General features: G+C 44.5%; 1 protein-coding gene across 1 annotated transcript; it reads right to left on the bottom strand.

Annotated features, from left to right (window-relative positions):
* Nucleotides 1-308: 308 nt before the first annotated feature.
* On the bottom strand, nucleotides 309-22,856 carry LOC311087756 (GTPase IMAP family member 8-like). The gene is made up of 5 exons (XM_084121157.1): nucleotides 22,734-22,856; nucleotides 21,944-21,990; nucleotides 21,735-21,824; nucleotides 5,046-5,699; nucleotides 309-4,848 (listed from the first exon to the last, which is right to left on the bottom strand). The coding sequence occupies exons 4-5, from the start codon at nucleotides 5,695-5,697 to the stop codon at nucleotides 3,866-3,868; spliced, it is 1,635 nt and encodes a 544-aa protein (XP_083977283.1). The 5' UTR covers nucleotides 5,698-5,699; nucleotides 21,735-21,824; nucleotides 21,944-21,990; nucleotides 22,734-22,856; the 3' UTR covers nucleotides 309-3,865.
* Between the last annotated feature and the right edge of the window lie 58 nt (nucleotides 22,857-22,914).

Here is a 22,914-nt window from a genome sequence, read left to right as displayed (position 1 = left end):
AGAATGAGACGGTATGTAATTTTCTTTTAAATTGTACACAAAACTCTGTAAAACCTACAAAAATATCTCTGAATTAACAACAGCCATTATTTTAAGAATTTTGACATTACTGACAAATTACAGTAATTCCCATTTTTTATACAGGAAAAATTACTGTATTTTTGTACAGTATTTTTTAGTCTTTCTTTTTTACATACAAATGTAATAATCTGTAATTAAACAGTAACAAAACAGTTAAATGATAAAATGGTCAAATGACTGAAATTGTTTATTTCTGTAACACAAGGAGAAAGATATTTCCTCTGGCGACAGAGTTGGCATATTTTATTTTTAACTTCACAAAGTTGGTCACATACAATTACAATCAATTACTATATTGTTACGCAACATCACTGAACTTTCAATTTAACATTATTTGTAAAATTAATGTATTACATTACAAAAAAATATATGTTTTTGCTGGAGCACATGACCAGGTGCACTTCTGCTGGGGGAAGGGGAGTGGTTTCACTAATGTCGCCACTAGAGGTCCCACAACAATTACTGACAATTATTAAATTATTCATTTTTGTGAAAGGCATAACATTTCCATTATACCATGGTCTGGGTGAATACTCGATTCTGATTGGCTGCAGGGTGTCCATTAAAAAGTGATAATGTACACCTAGGAAAGGCGTCCTGTCAATTTGCCTGATGACAGTTCTAAATGATTGCGCTGGCTCAAACTCACTGATCAACTGCTGCGGTCGGGTCGCTGTGGCCACGTTGCTTGGCAACGCCTGTATACGGGAGATATTAAATAGTGCGCTCGACTTAATAAATAAAAACCCTCACGATTTTTACTCTAAAACACATTAAAGTATTATTAATTGATTAAATATTTCTTTCTTTCGTAAGTGACCATGGTATAAGCGGGTTAATGCCCTTCGAGGTGTCCATTGTCAGGTATTAATGGACTTCGGCGGAGGCAACCGTCCTCCGCGCAAATACCTGATAATGGACACCTCGTCGGGCATTAACCCTTACATCTCATTAACCTAACATCTCTTTAACCCTGTTGCAGTTGGCTAACTTTTTGTTATGTAGGCCTACTAGAAGTTTATACTGTTGTAGAGCCCTTAATAATACAAATACAAAATTGAATAATAATTTTAGAAATTATTTAGTTGTTTAATGAAATTACTTGAAATATTTATCCTAATCTGTTTCAATATATGAGGCTTTTAATTGTGTTTTAAATTCAGTTTTGATGAAAAGAAAACCCTTATTTTACAGCATGGAAGCAGCAGATTTCCTGTGTATGTACGAGACTTCCTTTTCATAAGCCGCAGCTCACCGTGCGATTCTCGTCTGATGTGTGATCGACTTAATGTGCAGTAAATGGTAAAACTGTTTCACTAGTGTGCTTATGGACCCTTTTCACATTTCCAGGTTTCTCAAGAAGTGGAAGTTGTCATAGTTGGGTAAACTTCTAAAGTGGTGAATGGGAGACGACAGCCAATATAATTTTTGTAAAAGAAAAATAGTTTCCACAACTTTCCAAAATAGGGAAAAAAATATATAGAGAGATTGATTCTGTTGGTCAGAAGTAAGAAAGATGTCAAATTTGCAGTCACTCCCTCAGACGTTGTAGCAGCGATAATACATTTTTTACTACCAATGTAATATAACACATTTACATTTTACATTTACATTTATTCATTTAGCTGACGCTTTTATCCAAAGCGACTTACAATTGCTATACATGTCAGAGGTCGCACGCCTCTGGAGCAACTAGGGGTTAAGTGTCTTGCTCAGGGACACATTGGTGTCTCACAGTGGATTCGAACCCGGGTCTCTCACACCAAAGGCATGTGTCTTATCCACTGCGCCATCACCACCACCCAGCACAAAGTATAGCGTTATAAATGTGAATACAACTTTTCATAAATGTAAATATTAAAAACTTTACTAGATTTGCGATGTTGATAACTATGGAAACGTGTCATCACAATCCATGAAAAAGGTCCATTATGTTAATAAATTAAAATAATCTGAAAACAAATACCAGTTTACAACGTAAACAGTAATGAACTGTTTTTGCACAGCTAAAATAACTGGAGATGCCCGACACTGAAACCCTTGTTCATTCAAAATTAAAATGGCGGTGCCTGCTCTTATCGTTTTTTTCTGCGTTGACTGAAGAAGATATGATGAACTTGCATGGTTAGTTTGACTCCATCATAGTTGAGGAAGTTGCACATGGCTTGATGTGTTGGGCCTGCTGACCCGCGACCACATGGTTGGACCTTATGGTCGGACGTTTCCGGTCACACACATGCACAGCGACCAGTGGAAGCAGGAAGAGAGAGAAGAGCTTGTGTAGATGACAAGCAGGAAAATTCCTCTGTTGGTGGTTAGACATGGGCCTTGCCGTTTTAGTCCATTTATACTTATACTATGATAAATATAACAAACACACACTGGATTCTGTAAGGAGGTAATGTACACTAAAGTGTGAGTCATTAAAAGAGTATTAATTAGATAGGAGACACGTTACAGGCGGGGTTACATTAGTTCTCTCATAAAGTATGCATGAAATGAATACAAATGGTAAATGGTAAATGGTAAATGGACTGCATTTATATAGCGCTTTCACAGACCCAATGGCCACCAAAGCGCTTTACAATATTGCCTCACATTCACCCATTCACTCACTCATTCATACACCGACGGCGGTGTCAGCCATGCAAGGCGATCCAGCTCGTCGGGGTCTCAAATGCAAGAGATAGTATACAAGACATAATACAATTAAACACACAATGTCCTGGGATGCATGTTCATTTATAGATCAGTTTGTATATATAAATGAATGCAGGGAAGTCTGTTTTAAGGGCTATGGATCTTTCCTATGGCTCGATTCAAATGAGTTCTGGATTCTTTTAAGTCGTAAAACCATGGCAAGCAGATGCCTGGTTCTATTACTTTTGGGGTTGTCACAGACACCTTATTTTCTGGTTGTGAGGTGTTTTAAAGATTCTTTGTTAAATATAACAAATACTTGAGTCTGATTTATCTCAGTCATTACACAGGTCTAATCTGTTGGAGTAGAAAAAGTTACGCTGAGACAAAAAACAAGATCCTGATCCTGAAACTTCAGGAATATATTGAATCAAACACTGATATAATAGATTAACAAAGCAGTTATGAAAGCAGTGACTGTGTTCAGTTTCAGATTCAGTCCTGCTCAGTTGTTACAGCGTCACTTGCAGTGCATTGCTGTATTGCCGTAATTGATGCATATTTCAATATAAGCAATGTGACACATAAGCTTCTCTAATCAACATAAGCCAAAAAAGAAGCTTTAGCATTCATTGTTGTAAGAGTCCATTTCATAGATAGTTTCTATATATTGACAATAACAAAAGGACAATTTAATTGAGTTTGTGTTTGATCATTAAAGGAGCCGTATGTAAGATTGTGGCCAAAACTGGTACTGCAATCACTTTCAAATTGGTGTATCCCCTCCCCCTCCCCCAGACTCGAGGTTGCCAGATAGGCTGCAGGATCCAGCAGGAACGTAGACTGCTACGTAGCTGTGGTAACTAGAGCAGAGCTGGCAACCCGGATGCCGAAACACTACTGACTTCGTGATTGGTAGATAGGTGGAGGGTGGAGCATCAGGTCAAAACACAAGAAGACAACATCAACATCAGTTGAGGGCTGCAACTTCACTTTTTAAATGACAATATCCTGGCCGGACTACTGTTGTCAGTGATATAAGTATTTGAAATGAACATTATTTCTTAATGTCTAGTGACATATCAGGGCCATTTTATGATTAATTGAAATACATTTCTTACATACAGCTCCTTTAATGATTCTCTCACTGAACTCCACACATCTTCTGTTTTGCTAGTTTACCTGTGGCTCTGAATGTAAGTCGAACAGCCTCTCCACGACTGATTCCTATGCTCTCAGCCTCCTTTATGGCACTCTCCCTCTCCTCAGAGCTCACCACCACCTTACCCAAGATTCTAGCTATAGATGTCATTTGAATATCAGAAATCGTAATCCGTTCAGCTTCATGTCGTGACTCCTCTGCTAAACGCCAGTACATTTCCTGCCATTCTGTTAAAATGCCCCCTTTCTGCTTCTGTTTGAGCTGCTCCACTTTCTCACGCAGTTTCTGCTTCTGAATCTCCTTAATGCATTTCTCTGTTCCCTCAAACAAATCATTTGTAAAGTGTCCTCTATTTTCTTCTACCATCTTCTCTATTTTACTGAGCAGATCTTTAAACTGTGGGTAACTGGAAGACTCGTTGTCTAAACAGAAGAACCTGTTTCCACAACTCTCTACAAGTTTTTTAAGATCTGGATCACTTTCCAGTAGAAACTCTTCAATGGTTTTATTTTTCTTCTCTAACTGATCTTTATGGGTGAAGAGGATCATGGTGTATTTTTTAATATTTTCTCCAAACACTTCTTTTAGCTCCTTTATTGTGTTTTTCTCCTCCTCAGTGAATCGACCCAGTTTAATCACAATAATAAAAGCGTGAGGTCCAGGTGACGAGTATGTTATGCATTTCACTAATTCAGTAATAACCTCCTCTTTATTGAGTTCATTATCATAAAGTCCAGGTGTGTCAATCACTGAGATCTTTTTTCCCATCCTTTCATTGGTTTCTAACTGGCACTGTTTCGTCTGAGAGTTTGAACTCATGGAGGATTTGAACACACTTTTGCCGATGATGGTGTTTCCTGCTGCACTTTTCCCAGCCCCAGTTTTTCCCAGCATAACCAGCCTGATCTTGTCTTTCTTCTCGGGAATCTGAATCTCATCTTCAGCAGTTGAACTTTCTCCTGAAACTACATCAAACCGAAAACACAAATCAGTCATGGTATCAGTGTGATTTTTGAATTCTACAACACATGTAAGGCATTTGCTGATAATCATAACTAATTACAGCACAATAAATATCACTGCTTTACATTTAATGAACAGGAAAGCATAATCCATTGCATAATCTATTACTGAAGTAATTAACAATAATAAAGCAACTTACAATTGGTTACAGTCTCCTTGCTGTTAGTCCTCATCCGTTCCATGATATATTTCCCTCCGTTCTCCGTCATCACTCCTTCAATCTTCTGCAGTAGATCTCGTTTCTGATCTACTGATTTACTCCTGTTATTGAAACAGTGAAACTTTCCTTCACATTCAGTCACCAGTCGCTGGAGATCCACATGGTTTTCCAGATATTCATCAATGGTCTGCGGTTCATCCAGATCTTCCAGATCATCCTCACGTGTGAACAGAATCATGATGTACTTCTGAACTTCAGGACCAAATAAACCTTTAATATCATCCAGGATCTCTTCCTCATTTTCTACAGGTTCCTCTAGAGGAACGGTGAGCAGAACTGCACTGAGACCTTCTGAACATCGAGAGACCAGCTGATCCTTCATCATCTCCAGCTTCTCTTTATTCAGATCTGGATCCAGTAGATCTGGACAATCAATCACAGCAACCTGCTTCTCTCCAATCTGTGTTTTACCCTCACAAACTTCAGACTCTTGCTTCTTCTTATGTTTGTGCACTTTAAACTTCTTTTCTCCCAGTATAGTGTTTCCAGATGAGCTTTTTCCAGAACCGTTCCTGCCCATCAGGAGAAGAAGGATCTCTGGATCACCTGAACTGGAGCAGATCGCTGACATCCCTGAAAGAGAAAGAACAATGGGGCCCTATTTCAACGATCTGAAACGCAAGTATCACGCGCGAAACGCAAGTAACTTTGTGGGCGGGTCTTGGGCGCTGTTGCTATTATACCGGCGGGATAAATGACTCTTGCGCCCGACGCAAATCTAAAATGGGTTGGTCTGAAGTAGCTTCATTATTCATAGGTGTGGTTTGGGCGTAACGTGAAATAAACCAATCAGAGCGTCATCTAACATTCCCTTTAAGAGCAGGCGCGCTTGTTTTATGGCGGATTGCTATTATAACGGCGGATTTGCCAGGCGCACCAGGAGCGGTTCACAGCCGAGGAGACCGACGTTCTCATCAGGGCCGTAAAAGACAGAGAAGTGACATTGGGGATGGAGAAACACACCGAAATTAGCTTTGGTTAAACAGGCGTATAATCATTTGGGTAAATGTGTAAGCTAGATTTATGCCTATTTTTTCACATCTTCATGGACACAACAATGATTTCCCTCGTGTGGTAATATTTTTCCTTGTAATAATGTATGGTTTTCTAAAAATGAGAGCTGCTGCATCTGTGTGTAGATGAGATAAGCAAAGTGCATGCGCGTATGCACATGCTACATTGATTATGGCCAAGCATGCGCCCTTAAAATAGCATATGAATAACGCGCCACTGACTTTAGACTAGGTTTTTCCTGGTCAGTGGCGGAATTGTTTTCTAAACCTGCAAAATAGCACCAGGGAACGTTTGCGCCGGAACACGCCTCCTCTTTTCGCTGAACCGCCCCCGGGAGCGCAAATGCATTTGCTAGTTTACCGACGTGCGTCTGTGGAGGGAAAAGTCTGCTGTGCGTCGGGTGCAAAATAGGAATGATACATGCGTTGGTGTACAAAGTCAATTGCGCTAGGTGCAAGATAGGGCCCATGGAATATGATTGTTAAAAAAACGTAAAATTTGACTTAAAATTTGTTATTTTCTCCGTCAGTGATTCTGCTTGTTAAACATCAGGTGTCTTCAATAATGATCAATCATCACTCAATTAATCACTTAATTATCACTTTAACGCTGCTTCAGTGTTAATGCTATAGGCTACATTAGCCAATTGGGAGCACTGCACTACTCTAATAAAATCACTAATTACATGCAGAATTACATAAAAAAGTGTGCACATAATACATCAGCCTAATTTTGTTTCTGAATAAATTGATTGGCAGTAATTGATGTCAAGTTCACAAATCTGATTTAACTTAATCATCAGAAGCTATCTGTCACAGACGCTCATTCTTAGTTTTATTATCATGGACTTTTAGTTGGTTTTCACCAGTTTCCTGTCTTCCTTTGTTCGGTTTTCTCACCACTCTTTAGTTGTCATGGTAACAGATATGATTAGTTTTCAGTTCAGCTGTGTGTTATTAATTACCCTCGTTAATTAATTACCCTTGGTGTGATGTACAGACGACACCACTGTCAAAATGATCCCCATTCACACGGAAAATGACTAGAAAACCCTGTATTCTGCTGCCAGGCCAGTAGATGGCGATGACTGAACACATAATACCGCATTTTTATTGTTTACACAGAGACCGTTTTCAAAAACTTGTACTTTGAAACCCTTTTTCAAAAGTTTGCGTTTTCAGGCACCCAGAACGTCATTGTCCTGTCAAATAAAATGTATTAAATTTTCATTTTTTTAAAAATGTTTTTATAGTTGAAAAACAGCCCCTAAGTTGCTGTTTTTGCCACTCATTGTCTGGTCATGTCAATGTATAGCGGTTGTGTTTGTTTGCCTGCCTTGTTTGGAAAACCTTCTGTGTGGAATATTAAAGCCTTTTGACCCTGATCTTCATCTTCATCGTGTTTCCTGCAACCGTGTGTGACACTATTGCCCTTAGAAAATTGAAAACGGAATGAAAAATTAAATTAATATACAGGGAGGGAGTTTTTGGATCAGAAAGAGACCACTTACTACATTTAAAACATTTGAATGAATGTTTGAACAATGAACATTATTTGACAGCAGCCAAAGAAAAGCTAAAGCAAGAAGAACGGGGACCAAGAGCCCTACTAAAGCAAACACTGATCACCACAATGGTGACACTTCAAATGAAATATCAACATCTAAACCTCTATTAATTCCCACTAAGATCTTCTATAGATGTCTGACAGAAATAGTCAAAGTATCTGTATTTTATGTCTGTGATTAAGAGCAGCACAAGTGTCTGAGCCAGAAAGTCTTTCCTTCAGATCTGGTTTCTCTCATGATCCAAAGATGTGTGATTTATATATTTGTATTTTATGTTCATGATTTTTGGACAAACACAAACTGTCTGTGAGTTGCTTTGCAATTACAAATGTAAATTACATTGAAATAAACATGAGTTTTAATTTAATGCATCCTGAGTGTTTATTTGGTCCAGAAAAAGTATGAATTGTCTAAATGAGACCATAAATGATGTTGAAAATATGTCCACAATGGCCACATTTGAACCAGTTTTTAACCTTGTACAGAGGATCCATGAACGTCTTTATCAGACGTGCAGAACACGTCAAAAAAGACGTCATACAACTTTCATTCTGGCTCCTCAGTGGACGTCTCTTAAACGTACGACTTTTCTGACAAAGACGTTGAAAATAGGGGTGGGAGAAAAAATCGATTCTTAGATGCATCGCGATGCAGACGTGGACGATTCTGAATCGATTCAAAAATGTCAAAAAATCGATTCTCTAATTTTTATTTTTATTTCCCTAATAACGTATATTAATATTTTCATGTAATATTCCCTAAGAACGCAAAAGGCGGAACTCGGACGTGCAGTGCGCGTGCAGTCTGTGGCGTGCACATAACAGACTCGCGCACTTAACAGACGCATGTGTCACAGGTCGGGGTGGGCCAAGCCAGACTGCACCCACCCCTGGAAACCGGGTACCACCTCGAGGAACGTGTCAAGGACCAGACAGACAAGAGAATAAAGGAATAACAGTTTTCTTTATTAAGTTAAGAACAGTAATTTGAAAAATCCTAATTAAAATCTTCTTCCTTGTCACCAGAGGGAATTCGATAGCCCCCTGGACCGTAGAGGGAAGAACGATCGTGGCGGCCCTGCAGCTCGATGGAGGGGGATCAGGAGGAAAGCTCACGCCGTCCAGGTAGGTCACTGGGTAAGTACTCTTTACAGGACTCAAGAGGAAGTCGTGGTTATACGGACCCCATTCGGACTGGAACCAGGTAAGTACTCGCGGGCGGGGATGAAACAAGTCTCGGATGCTGTCCAGAGGTAAGTACCCAGGGAGCGGTGGCCTCAGACTCGGACGGAGCACAGGGACGCAGGTGGCGAGCGGACCGGGCCAGGAGGGGAAGCAGGTAAGTATATCCCGGTAGGTGTCCTCTATGCCAGACCAAGTAGGACGGGGGCCTTTAGCCGGGGCGTGAGGGAACCTTGGACAACAGGAAGACACTTCGATCGAGGTACGTGCCGCAGCTATTCCCTTTCCTTCTAAACAACGACAGCGGCTTGCAACGCGGGCATGGAGGGCCACCAGGCAGGAGGACACTTTGAGCGAGACGCTCTCCCTCGGCTGTGCACTGCAACAATACAACAGGGTTCAACAGTATACGAGCGCTCGACAGTGATACCTTCTCTCTTTCTGAACAGGGCGGAGGCCTTCAACAGGGCATGTGGAGACCACCAGGCGGAGGGGACACTTTGAGCGAGACACTCCACTTCAGCTGTGCGCTGTAACCAGGTAGCAGGGTTTAACTATTCAACAGCATATGAAACATCCAGTTGAAATACCTTCTCTCTTTCTGAACAGGGCAGAAGCTTTCGATGCGGCGCGTGAAGACCACCAGACGGGGAAGACACTTAGAGCGAGACACTCCACTTCAGCAGTACACTGTATCAATGTAACAGGGTTTAACTGTTCAACAGCATATGAAACATTCAGTTGAAATACCTTCTCTCTTCTGAACAGGGCAGCAGCTTCCAATAGGAGCGTGTGGAGACCACCAGACGAAGAGGATGCTTTAAGCGAGACACTCCACTTCAGCTGTGCACTGTAACAATGCAACAGGATTTAACCATTCAACAGTAGATGAAACATTCAGCTGCAATACCTTCTCTCGTTCTGAACAGGGCAGCGGCTTTCAATAGAAGCGTGTGGAGACCACCAGACGGGGAGGATGCTTTAAGCGAGACACTCCACTTCAGCTGTACACTGTAACAATGCAACAGGATTTAACCATTCAACAGTAGATGAAACATTCAGCTGCAATACCTTCTCTCGTTCTGAACAGGGCAGCGGCTTTCAATAGGAGCGTGTGGAGACCACCAGACGGGGAGGATGCTTTAAGCGAGACACTCCACTTCAGCTGTACACTGTAACAATGCAACAGGATTTAACCATTCGACAGTAGATGAAACATTCAGCTGCAATACCTTCTCTCGTTCTGAACAGGGCAGCGGCTTTCGATAGGAGCGTGTGGAGACCACCAGGCGGGGAGAATGCTTTAAGCAAGTCACTCCGCTTCAGCTGTACGCTGTAACAATGTAGCAGGGTTTAACAGTTCAACAGCATATATAACATTCGGCATTAACAGGGCCGGGCTGTCTCAAATGGTAAGTTGGGCGTTTGATGGGTCAAACCCTTCCTTGGAGACAGCGGGTGAAAGACTATAGAAGAGAGTGCGCAGCAGACTACTATTACTTCTCCACACGATAAACTTCACTCCATAACACAAACCGTGTGAATCGTCACTTCAGGCACTGCATTCCACTCGCACACCGTGCATTCGGGCCAGCACTCACCCACCGGTCTTTCTCCCACCAGATCAACTCTCGTCTCCCGCAAGGGCTCAACTTCTCTCCGGAGACAGCAGAAGACGGGTGCAGCAATCGTCACATTCAGCGCAGGAAGAACAAAGTTGGAGACAGATCAATAATTCACTCGGTGTACTAGTTCACTCGTGCCACACGCTTTCCAAACTCTCCACACCACTTCAGTGTTAGTGCATATAAACAACGAATCCAATACTCATCACTTTGCGTCTTTCTCACTGCTGACGATATCCCTTGGGTTTTCGTTGACAAATACTTCACTCTCTTCTTTCCACTTCTCAGCTTCAATCTTCGCCCGCTTCACAGCCCAGCCTCAAATACAAACAACCCGCCGACAAAACACAGTATCTCACGGGAGGAGAACCACCCCGACAGTCTGCTTCCTCTCTCTTTTTAAAGCCCCATCTGAATACGTGTCCCTCTCACAACGCTCTCTGTAATTATTCCACACCTGCTGTCAATCGGGCAATTGGCCTTGCTGCCATGGCAACAGATTCGCAGTGCAATAGAGACGAGTGTCCACAGGAGGTCTCCAAATAACACTGCATTCACAAGGACTTTAGTCTCTTTTCAAATTTTTTTGTCACACCGTGACATATCCCCCTGCCAAACCGTTCTAGTCCCTAGAACGGGATCCGGACACCCAATCTCCATACCTGGCTGGGGGTTGTCCCCGGTTCTCCCGTTGGGACCGTCTTGGCGGGGAATTCGGTTCCTCGGGCCTTGGCCCTATCCCCAGTCTCCGAGGGACCACAGCCCCATCCCACCACGGGAGGCGTCCACACTGGTTCAGTCGGAGGTCTCTCTACAGCTGGTTTGGGATAATTTGGACAAGGGCGCATTAGGTTTCGGTGGAGCACCCGCTCTGGACCTGCTCTCCCTTCGGGACGGATGGCATACACAGGCTGATCGAGATGCGGCTGTCGTTGGACCACATACGGCTGGGGCTCCCACCGATCACTGAGCTTACCCTTTCCTTGTCGTCGGTTATCTCGCACCAGAACTCTCTCGCCAGGCAGTAGCGGTGCACTTCGAGACGTACGGTCATACAACCTCTTGTTCTTGGCTGTGGCTTGGTGAATTCGGTCCGAGACCCGTTCATAGGCCAGTTGAAGACGTTGATGGTGTCTGGCCACCCACCCCGTTACGCTGCCTCCCTCTTCAGCTGCCGCAGTCCCCAGCAGTAGATCCACTGGTAGCCTCACATGCCTTCCGAACATCAGGTAAGTTGGTGCGTAGCCGGTCGTGCTGTGGATGCTGTTATTATATGCCTGTACCATCGCCGGGAGGTTGTCGACCCAATGTCCCTGTTGGTCACCTTCCAAGGTCCCCAAGAGACCGATCAGCGTCTGGTTAAACCTCTCACACCCTCCGTTCCCTTGAGGATGATAGGGCGTCGTATGGGTCTTCCTACATCCATACAATTGACACAACTCATGTACTACCCTGGATTCAAAATTTGGTCCTTGATCCGAATGGAACACTTCAGGACACCCGAAGGGCTGGATGACGTACCTCCACAGGGCATTAGCGGTGGTGATGGCGGTCTGGTCCAGAGTTGGGATGGCCCAGGCGTGTTTAGTGAACAGATCTGTGATCACTAAGATGTTTTGAATACGATCGACCGGCCTACCCAACGTCAGATAGTCCATAGCAATGATATGCATCGGTGCTTTGGCTCGAATGGGGACCATTGGAGCTCGAGGCTCTTTCCTGGCTTTAAACAAGGTACAGCGCGGGCAGCCCCGCAGGTAGGCCCTCGTAGTCCCCTCCATCCCAGGCCAGTAGAAGTGGCGTCGCAAGAGTGCCGTCATCCTCTCCTGCCCTTGATGACCAAGCCTGGTGTGGTAAGCCTCCAGCAGAGCGTGACACCTCCCCTCGGGAACCACTACCTGACAGACCGGGTCACCCGAGTGTGAGTCCTGGAGGGACCGACAAATCACCCCCTCCTTCAGATGGAGCCTCTCCTTCTGGCCCAGCAGGCCTCTCACAATTCGGGTTTGAGCCCGGCGTTCCGCACCCTCCGGCCAATTGCCCTGCTCCAACCAGGCCCGGACCAATGACAGGTCCTCCTCCTCGCCCTGCCACATCCTCCAGCACTGTGGATCCCATCCCCAACTTGCAGGCGGCTCCTCCGGTGGTTGCCCCGGTGCCTCCACAATGCCCACCATCATTCCCTCGTCGCGGTCTGCCTCCAGCATGGGTCTCGGATCTTCCGACCCTCCTTCAGGCCACCTAGACAGCACGTCAGTGTTGGTATGCTCCCTTCCTGGCCGGTATTGAAGCTGATAATCAAAGCTGGCCAATTGCGCCACCCACCTCTGTTCTACCGCCCCCAGCTTGGCGGTTTGCAGGTGTACCAGCGGATTGTTATCGGTCACCACGGTTACCTTTGCTCCCCATAGGTAGTCCTTGAACTTCTCACTGAGCGCCCACTTCATGGCCAGTAACTCGAGCTTAAAGGAACTATAGTTGGCATCGTTTCTCTCCGCGGGGTGTAGACTCCGACTAGCATAAGCGATAACTCTCTCTTCCTCCTGTTGTTTCTGGGCTAAGACAGCCCCCAAGCCCAGATGGCTAGCGTCCGTGTAAAGAATGAAGGGCTGTGTGAAATCGGCGTATGCCAGAATGGGTGCTTGTAACAACTCTTGCTTGAGCCTCTGAAAGGCAATCTCGCATGCCGGATCCCACTGAACCGCTGGGGACCCTCGGCCCCTGGCATGTCCCGTTCCACCCAGCAACTGGTTCATGGGTTTGGCGATCTTAGAGAAATCTTTAATGAATCTCCTGTAGTACCCCACGAAGCCGAGGAAGGATCGAACCTGGCGCACAGTCTTTGGGGCCGCCCACCCCTGTACGGCCGACACCTTCTCTGGGTCCACAGCGATTCCTGCCGCGCTCACGATATGGCCCAGGAACTTCACCTCCTTCCGGAAAAGCTGGCATTTATCCGGTTGGAGTTTCAGCCCGTACTTTTCAAGAGAGCGGAACACCTGCTCAAGATGCTGAAGATGAGACTCAAAATCAGGGGAATAGATAATCACGTCATCCAGGTACACCAGGGTGGTATCCATCAACTGGCTCCCTAAACAGCGCTGCATTAGTCGTTGGAACGTGGCAGGGGCGTTGCAGAGGCCGAACGGCATCCGGTCCCACTCATATAACCCAAAGGGGGTCGTAAAGGCCGTCTTCTCCCGGTCCCGCTCGTCCACCTGTACCTGCCAGTAGCCGCTCGCCAAGTCCAGTTTGGAATACCAGGCCGCCTGTGTGAGGCTCGTAAGGGAATCCTCGACTCGAGGCAATGGAAAAGCATCCCGCTTCGTCACTAGATTCAACCTCCGATAATCCACACAGAATCTCCATGCACCCGTCTTCTTCCTCACCAGTACAATCGGGGCCGCCCAAGGGCTGCTGCTCTCACGGATGATCCCTCTATCCAGCATCCTTCGCAAAAGAGCACGAACCTCAGAGTATAATGTCGGAGGCACCGGTCGGTAGCGCTCTCTACTGGGTGTGGCCTCTCCAGTGGGAATTTGATGCTTGACGATGTTAGTACACCCATAGTCCTCATCATGGGTGGAGAACAACTGTGGCCATTTAGATAGAAAAGCCTTAAGCCGCCTTGTCTGATCCTCCTCCAGCCCTTCTCCCCGTAGGGACTCGCCTCCAAGGTGGGCCGGCAGTCCTTCTCCAGCATCTCTGCTGTGCATCCCCGTCTGCGCCAAAGCAACCTCCACTACAGTTGGGCCTACTTGGCTGAACTTGACTTCTCCTGGCTCTTGCACTTGCTGGGGTTTCACCGAGGTAACTCGGGCTAGACACTGATGACGATGCAGTTGGATCGGGAAAGGGTTCGTGTTCCGGACTCTCACCCGGATTCGGCCTCCTTGGGCGGATGCCAATCCTCTGGCCACCTCCACCTTAGGACCATCGTTGTACGGTTCCACCAGCACCCACTCTTCCGGGTGGTAAAGTCTAGGGGGCACCCTGACCCAAACCATCGCCTCGCTTCGAGCCAGGATGGACAAAGCGTAGCGGCAAGCCACTCTCCCAGTGCTCTCCCGGTCCTCCTGCTGCTCGGCCAGGCAAACTCGGCGACAATCCGCTCGAATACGCTCCCATTCTCTGCCCTCAAGTGTCGCAGTTGCTCGGGCCGGCCTACTCTGGAACAGCTCCTCCCAGCATTCGGAAATGACATTCATGCCCAGCAGGGCGCGGTGAGACCCCAGACACGCGTCACAAACCACCACCACTCCCTTCTGGGGTACAACCATACCATGAATTTCTAGGTCTGTCACCACGTATCCCACGTACGGGATGTCAAGACCATTCGCCCCTCGCAGAGTTAACCAGGGGGCTTCAGTCGTCGGCCGGCCCTGGGTACCGAATAGTTCCTGGACTAGGCTCTCCGCGAACAGAGTGACTTGCGACCCCGTGTCCAACAGACACTGCACCTTCTGGCCATTGACCGTAATGACCGGACAACGGCCCACCAGGCGTTCCTTAGACAGTTTGGAAAACGAGGGGTCTAAAAAGGGGGTCCCGACCACTTGACCCACAGTGGCCGGAGACTCTAAAAACCCCCTTGCGAAGCGCGTCTGGAGGGGCACTGACGAATGTAATGTCCGGCTTCTCCACAACCGTTGCAGATAGGACGCCCCTGTTCGTCCCACTGGAATCGGGGACCCATGGATCGGGTGAAATGACGCTCTGGGGGGCGACTCCCGTCAGAGTAGGCTCGCTCCCGCGGTGAAGGAAGTGAATGGAGGCGTTCTCGGCGGAGTTCTTCAAGGACAGATTTGGACAGATCAGACATTTGTTCACGGATATCCCTTTTCAATTCTTCCCGGAGGGCATGCTTCCAATCGGAAGTAGCAGGGGCCGAAGGCCCACTAACAGCGTTCGCAGCCAGACAGCTGGGAGGATCCACACCTTCGGTGTGATCACGCTCGAGGGCTAGAGCCTCTCGCCGCAGTTCTTCGAACGTGAGGTCAGGATTCCGTCTCAGTTGCACCCGCAAACTCTGACGCACGGGGCCCTCCCGTAATCCTAACAGAAACTGATCTCGCAATAGGGTTTCCTCGTCCCCCAGGCCGTGATCCCGTCTTCCCCTTAGCCTGGTAAACTGTTCCCTCAGTTGCAACGCGAATGGCCGAACAGTTTGTCGAGGCTCTTGCCTACAATTAAAGAATTGTGTTCTCAGGACAGCTACCGGGGTGGTGTCTCCGTATTGTACCGTGAGGAAATCAAAGATGGCTCGGACTGTGATTCGGGTTGCTTCCGGCGCTGCCTGTACTTCTCATCTTGCTTCTCCCTCCAACGAATTTAACACGAACTGTACCTTCTGAGGGGCATTTAGCCCTTGGAGCCCTGCCAGGTATTCAACCTGGGTCTTCCATGCTGACAGGCTCAATTCTGACCCCGGACCTCCGTACTTCTGGGCCCACGGGGCCCCCATAAAGAAAGGCATAACCGGCTGTCGGGCCACCGGCTCTTCTTCTTCTGCCATTTAGGTCCCTGATCGCTCCACTCGAGGTGGTAACCCTGCCGACTACGCCAAGTTCTGTCACAGGTCGGGGTGGGCCAAGCCAGACTGCACCCACCCCTGGAAACCGGGTACCACCTCGAGGAACGTGTCAAGGACCAGACAGACAAGAGAATAAAGGAATAACAGTTTTATTTATTAAGTTAAGAACAGTAATTTGAAAAATCCTAATTAAAATCTTCTCCCTTGTCACCAGAGGGAATTCGATAGCCCCCTGGACCGTAGAGGGAAGAATGATCGTGGCGGCCCTGCAGCTCGATGGAGGGGGATCAGGAGGAAAGCTCACGCCGTCCAGGTAGGTCACTGGGTAAGTACTCTTTACAGGACTCAAGAGGAAGTCGTGGTTATACGGACCCCATTCGGACTGGAACCAGGTAAGTACTCGCGGGCGGGGATGGAACAAGTCTCGGATGCTGTCCAGAGGTAAGTACCCAGGGAGCGGTGGCCTCAGACTCGGACGGAGCACAGGGACGCAGGTGGCGAGCGGACCGGGCCAGGAGGGGAAGCAGGTAAGTATATCCCGGTAGGTGTCCTCTATGCCAGACCAAGTAGAACGGGCCTTTAGCCGGGGCGTGAGGGAACCTTGGACAACAGGAAGACACTTCGATCGAGGTACGTGCCGCAGCTATTCCCTTTCCTTCTCAACAACGACAGCGGCTTGCAACGCGGGCATGGAGGGCCACCAGGCAGGAGGACACTTTGAGCGAGACGCTCCCCCTCGGCTGTGCACTGCAACAATACAACAGGGTTCAACAGTATACGAGCGCTCGACAGTGATACCTTCTCTCTTTCTGAACAGGGCGGAGGCCTTCAACAGGGCATGTGGAGACCACCAGGCGGAGGGGACACTTTGAGCGAGACACTCCACTTCAGCTGTGCGCTGTAACCAGGTAGCAGGGTTTAACTATTCAACAGCATATGAAACATCCAGTTGAAATACCTTCTCTCTTTCTGAACAGGGCAGAAGCTTTCGATGGGGCGCGTGAAGACCACCAGACGGGGAAGACACTTAGAGCGAGACACTCCACTTCAGCAGTACACTGTATCAATGTAACAGGGTTTAACTGTTCAACAGCATATGAAACATTCAGTTGAAATACCTTCTCTCTTCTGAACAGGGCAGCAGCTTCCAATAGGAGCGTGTGGAGACCACCAGACGAAGAGGATGCTTTAAGCGAGACACTCCACTTCAGCTGTGCACTGTAACAATGCAACAGGATTTAACCATTCAACAGTAGATGAAACATTCAGCTGCAATACCTTCTCTCGTTCTGAACAGGGCAGCGGCTTTCAATAGAAGCGTGTGGAGACCACCAGATGGGGAGGATGCTTTAAGCGAGACACTCCACTTCAGCTGTACACTGTAACAATGCAACAGGATTTAACCATTCAACAGTAGATGAAACATTCAGCTGCAATACCTTCTCTCGTTCTGAACAGGGCAGCGGCTTTCAATAGGAGCGTGTGGAGACCACCAGACGGGGAGGATGCTTTAAGCGAGACACTCCACTTCAGCTGTACACTGTAACAATGCAACAGGATTTAACCATTCGACAGTAGATGAAACATTCAGCTGCAATACCTTCTCTCGTTCTGAACAGGGCAGCGGCTTTCGATAGGAGCGTGTGGAGACCACCAGGCGGGGAGAATGCTTTAAGCAAGTCACTCCGCTTCAGCTGTACGCTGTAACAATGTAGCAGGGTTTAACAGTTCAACAGCATATATAACATTCGGCATTAACAGGGCCGGGCTGTCTCAAATGGTAAGTTGGGCGTTTGATGGGTCAAACCCTTCCTTGGAGACAGCGGGTGAAAGACTATAGAAGAGAGTGCGCAGCAGACTACTATTACTTCTCCACACGATAAACTTCACTCCATAACACAAACCGTGTGAATCGTCACTTCAGGCACTGCATTCCACTCGCACACCGTGCATTCGGGCCAGCACTCACCCACCGGTCTTTCTCCCACCAGATCAACTCTCGTCTCCCGCAAGGGCTCAACTTCTCTCCGGAGACAGCAGAAGACGGGTGCAGCAATCGTCACATTCAGCGTAGGAAGAACAAAGTTGGAGACAGATCAATAATTCACTCGGTGTACTAGTTCACTCGTGCCACACTCTTTCCAAACTCTCCACACCACTTCAGTGTTAGTGCATATAAACAACGAATCCAATACTCATCACTTTCCGTCTTTCTCACTGCTGACGATATCCCTTGGGTTTTCGTTGACAAATACTTCACTCTCTTCTTTCCACTTCTCAGCTTCAATCTTCGCCCGCTTCACAGCCCAGCCTCAAATACAAACAACCCGCCGACAAAACACAGTATCTCACGGGAGGAGAACCACCCCGACAGTCTGCTTCCTCTCTCTTTTTAAAGCCCCATCTGAATACGTGTCCCTCTCACAACGCTCTCTGTAATTATTCCACACCTGCTGTCAATCGGGCAATTGGCCTTGCTGCCATGGCAACAGATTCGCAGTGCAATAGAGACGAGTGTCCACAGGAGGTCTCCAAATAACACTGCATTCACAAGGACTTTAGTCTCTTTTCTAATTTTTTTGTCACACCGTGACACATGATGGCTGAGCGCCAAATTCGAACGGCACCCTCTTCGTTAAAAGCTAGCGTATGGAAAATTGGCAATTTCATTGTTACCTATTTAGTATTTTTGTATGAAAGCTGCTTTCAGTAGCCTGTTTAGTTTTCACATCAATATACTGTAAACCGATCTGTTATACGTACGTTGTACTGCCCTGTAATATGTGCAATGCCAGTCACAAAAAGTTACATTTTGACTGTGCTCTCTGCAGATGTTCATTCACTTTTTTGTATAAGCTGTTTTTGATTGTGGTATACAGCAAACATTTCAAGTCATAACTCTGTATTATTTAGTTGTGAATAAGAGAGGCTTTGTATGTTACTAATTATTCAGAATATGCATAAGTCCACAAGCATTATATGAGAGCTGTTGGTACATAATTCTATATTTTTGAACAAAAACTGTTTGTGATTTTGCTACAGCAAAATGTTTTTTTTTGTCTGAAGGATTATATTGCTCATTGGAAATAACAAGAGGATGTTGGTTAGAAGTCTATTATTAAATGCTAGAGATTCAGAATATGCTGAAGTTTGTATTAATTTACTACAAGTACGCTGCAGCACACATTTATTTTCCTGTTGGTTCTTTGCAATGTTCAAATAACTTCCATTTGTTTTATTAATAAAATTAATATAGGAAGATGGAAGTAAGTTCGTTATGGGTCATCATAAATACTTTGCTTTAAAAGTACCAAGTAAAAAAAAAAAAAAAAGAATCGTTAATAATCGATAATCGTTGCCCTCTGAATCGTAATCGAATCGAATCGTGAGGTGCCTAGAGATTCCCACCCCTAGTTGAAAATACTTCTTTTAGACATAATTTTGCTTAGTGGGTAGATATAAACACATTACACATATAAATGATTTAAACATTGCACTTATAGAACAAAGGGAACAGGTAACTGTTCAGGAAGAGACAAAAACAGGGCTGTTCAGGGCTGTTTCCCAAAAGCATCGTAAGCCTAAGAAGTTCGTAAAAACGATCGTACGACTGATCTTAATATTATGGTCTGTTTCCCAAAAGCATCGTAACTTAAGTAGCACTTGAAAATCTTCGTAGATCTACGAGTGCTCAGGAGTAATCGTAAATCCCCAAGTGCATCGTAAGAAGACAGAGTTATGAGGTCACCTGCAGGACAACCGGCAGATTGCACTTTTATCTAGATGTAACAGATTACACTGCAATGTGAGTACAAATATAAGGTTTTGATTGTACTTTATTGTACACTTTATTGTACTCGTTTTTTTGTTTGTTTTTTTTGTTTGTTTAAATGAATTTATAAATGAAATAATTAAAAAGGGAAGAAAAATATACACATCTAAATTAAATGAATGAACAAAAAAAATTATAAAAGAAGTAATGTGGGAAATATGCTTCAAAGACTGGGCAAAATAGGGATGAATTCAAAAAAATCTGTCAATGACTTGCTGACCTGCACGAAAACCAGCCATGTATTGGTCATTTCTTGGTTGGCCATCATGTGGTCCCATGCCATCTTCGTCCTCCACCTACTCTTCATCTTCCTCCCTGTTAAGTAAGGGCACTCTCATCTGCACTGGCTGCAATGTTGTGCAGCATAGCTGTTACCATTATTACTGCACAGCACTTTTGTGGAGCAAACAAAAGACCTTTTGAAAGGTATCTTTTCTTGTTTTTTTTGTTCAGCAATTTTGTCAGTGCCTCCGCCTGTAGGTAGGTGTTTTATATAGACTTGTCTTGATTGCTAATCCACAACAGATGACGATTATTAGGTTAAACGTTCAGAATACGATTCCATATAAGGTTATATTTCAACACTTCACGAATGGACAGCGATTCTTAAGTAGCACGTAGAACGCGTTCTCGCGCGTTCATGTTAAGTGCATTTTTGGGAAATGCGCGTGGAATTGCGGCGAGCGTTCGTATCCTTGCACGTAGAGAGCGCTCTTAAGAGCTAAGATACATCGTTATCGGGAAACCCGGCCCAGGAAGAGACTAAAACTCAAATCCTTGAAAATGAAACTAAAGAGAGCATAGGCCTAACCGTGAAATCTCTGTGAACCACCATTTACAACCATCATACTGAAACACCATTTCTTTCAAATTTGTTTTTCTGTAATAGTATATATATATATATATACTATAGAATATAAAGTTACACATTTCCTACATCTTCTACATTTTTATTAAACAAAAACAAGAACTGTGAAATGACAGATTTCTGCAGCAGATTTTTGTCTTACTTGCACAGAAATACAGATTACATATTTCTCAGAAATAATATATATGACCAGTGAAATACAAACACTGAACTCAATACAGTCTTGCAATAAAATAATGATGTAAATAATACAATTCTATTCATGGACTTAATCTCAATGTTTTGTTTTTTCCAGCCACCTACACTGAGAAAAAAATAATACTTTGGACCAACTTAAAAAAATACTCTGATTTGTTACAGCCAAATTTATTCATTTTTCTCAAATTATATTTATGGTTTAGTTCAAACTTTAAATTTTGATTTTGATTTTATTTTGATACAAATAATTATTTTCCAAAAACAAAAACTTTTTTTTATTTTCCAAAAACAAAAACTAGAAAGTAAACTAATAATTTATTATAAAAACCACACCATACTTAATCAACACATTTTCTTTAGTCTTAATGTAGGTCAATGTGGTATTTTTGCTTTTTACAACTTTATTTTTTAAGGTAAACAAACAAAGAGCCAAATTAGTCAGATTTTTTTTTTTAGTCAGCGTTTTGTATATAATATACGTCATATATATGTAGTTATAAAAAAACACATTAAAAATAACCAAAAATAATTTCTGCAGTCACTGTGTTCTGCACACCAACACCAATTGGGGAGTGTCAAACTGACCGAAACAGGTCATACATTTTTCTTTTTTTTTTTCTTTTTTTATTAGCCCATTGTAAAAAATAAATAAGTATTTTCACTCTTTTTTTCAGAGTACAATGATTACCACAGGAATTAATACTTTATATACTTTAGATAAACATAAAAAAAAGGATCAGTATTGCATCAACAAACACAGTCCTTGAGTCCGTGTGGAGAGATGTCTTACCTGAAGGTGCAACGGTCCAACTTTTTATTTGACGGTTGAAGATCGATCCTTAGTGAATGCGACTCCAGACAGATCACAAGAATAATGCTTCTTAGAAAACAAAAACAGCACAAAACGTTAATAAAGCACACTCTTTAAATGAAACACGTCAAGGATTTAGTCAAAAGAAAACGTCGAGGACAGTAGCAGCAGTGTTAAGCTGTACTTACACTTCAAATGCTCCTCCTACAGTTAGTTTACCTGTTCTGTCTGTTACCTGTGAGAGACGGAGCCTGATTGGTGCACAACACTCAATAAACATGATCAGACACTGACCGATGACCCGCATGAGCTAATGATTACCTCACAGTGATGCTGTACAGATTTATCTCAATAACAGTCACATGAACAGATTTGATAAGCCGCTATGTTCAAGATGGCCGACTCACTTCAGCAGCTGTTTGATTCTCACATGCACAGAGCTTGTCATACACTATCAAAGAGTTCAACTTCAAAACATTATGAATTTAAATAATTATTAATTAAAAAAATTGAAATATCAATATTAGCAAAGATTTGTGTGTTGTAAAAATAGCAAGTACATCAGTTATTTATTTCTTACTAGTAATATACTTAATATTAAGTATGGGGGGGGGGGGGTATAACTGCAGGAATATAATATTGAATCAAACACTGATATAATAGATTAACAAAGCATTTATGAAAGCAGTGACTGTGTGTTTGAGTGAATAGATTCAGTCCTGCTCAGATGTTACAGCGTCACTTGCAGTGCATTGCTGCCGTAACTGATGCATATTTCAGCATAAGCAATGTGACACATAAGCTTCTCTAATCAACAGAAGCCAAAAAAGAAGCTTTAGCATTCATTGTTGTAAGAGTCCATTTCATAGATAGTTTCTATATATTGACAATAACAAAAGGACAATTTAATAGAGTTTGTGTTTGATCATTAATGATTCTCTCACTGAACTCTACACATCTTCTGTTTTGCTAGTTTACCTGTGGCTCTGAATGTAAGTCGAACAGCCTCTCCACGACTGATTCCTATGCTCTCAGAGTCCTTTATGGCACTCTCCCTCTCCTCAGCATTTACCCCCACCTTCCCCATGAGGATAACCATTGCTGTTGTAACAAATAAGAAATCATTTCCCGTTCAGCTTCATGTCGTGACTCCTCTGCT

The sequence above is a fragment of the Abramis brama genome, assembly GCF_963993115.1.
Source record: "Abramis brama genome assembly, chromosome: 1".
Classification (NCBI taxonomy): domain Eukaryota; kingdom Metazoa; phylum Chordata; class Actinopteri; order Cypriniformes; family Leuciscidae; genus Abramis; species Abramis brama.
Note: the sequence above shows the minus strand (reverse complement) of the source record. Positions and strands in the feature narration are given on the sequence as shown.

Bases quoted from the DNA above. Each gene is read 5' to 3' on its own strand.
- LOC311087756 (XM_084121157.1), bottom strand. From the start codon at position 5,697: ATGTCAGCGATCTGCTCCAGTTCAGGTGATCCAGAGATCCTTCTTCTC. The intron at 4,849-5,045 runs GTAAGTTGCTTT...GGTTTGATGTAG, and splicing joins CAAGGAGACTGTAACCAATT to TTTCAGGAGAAAGTTCAACT.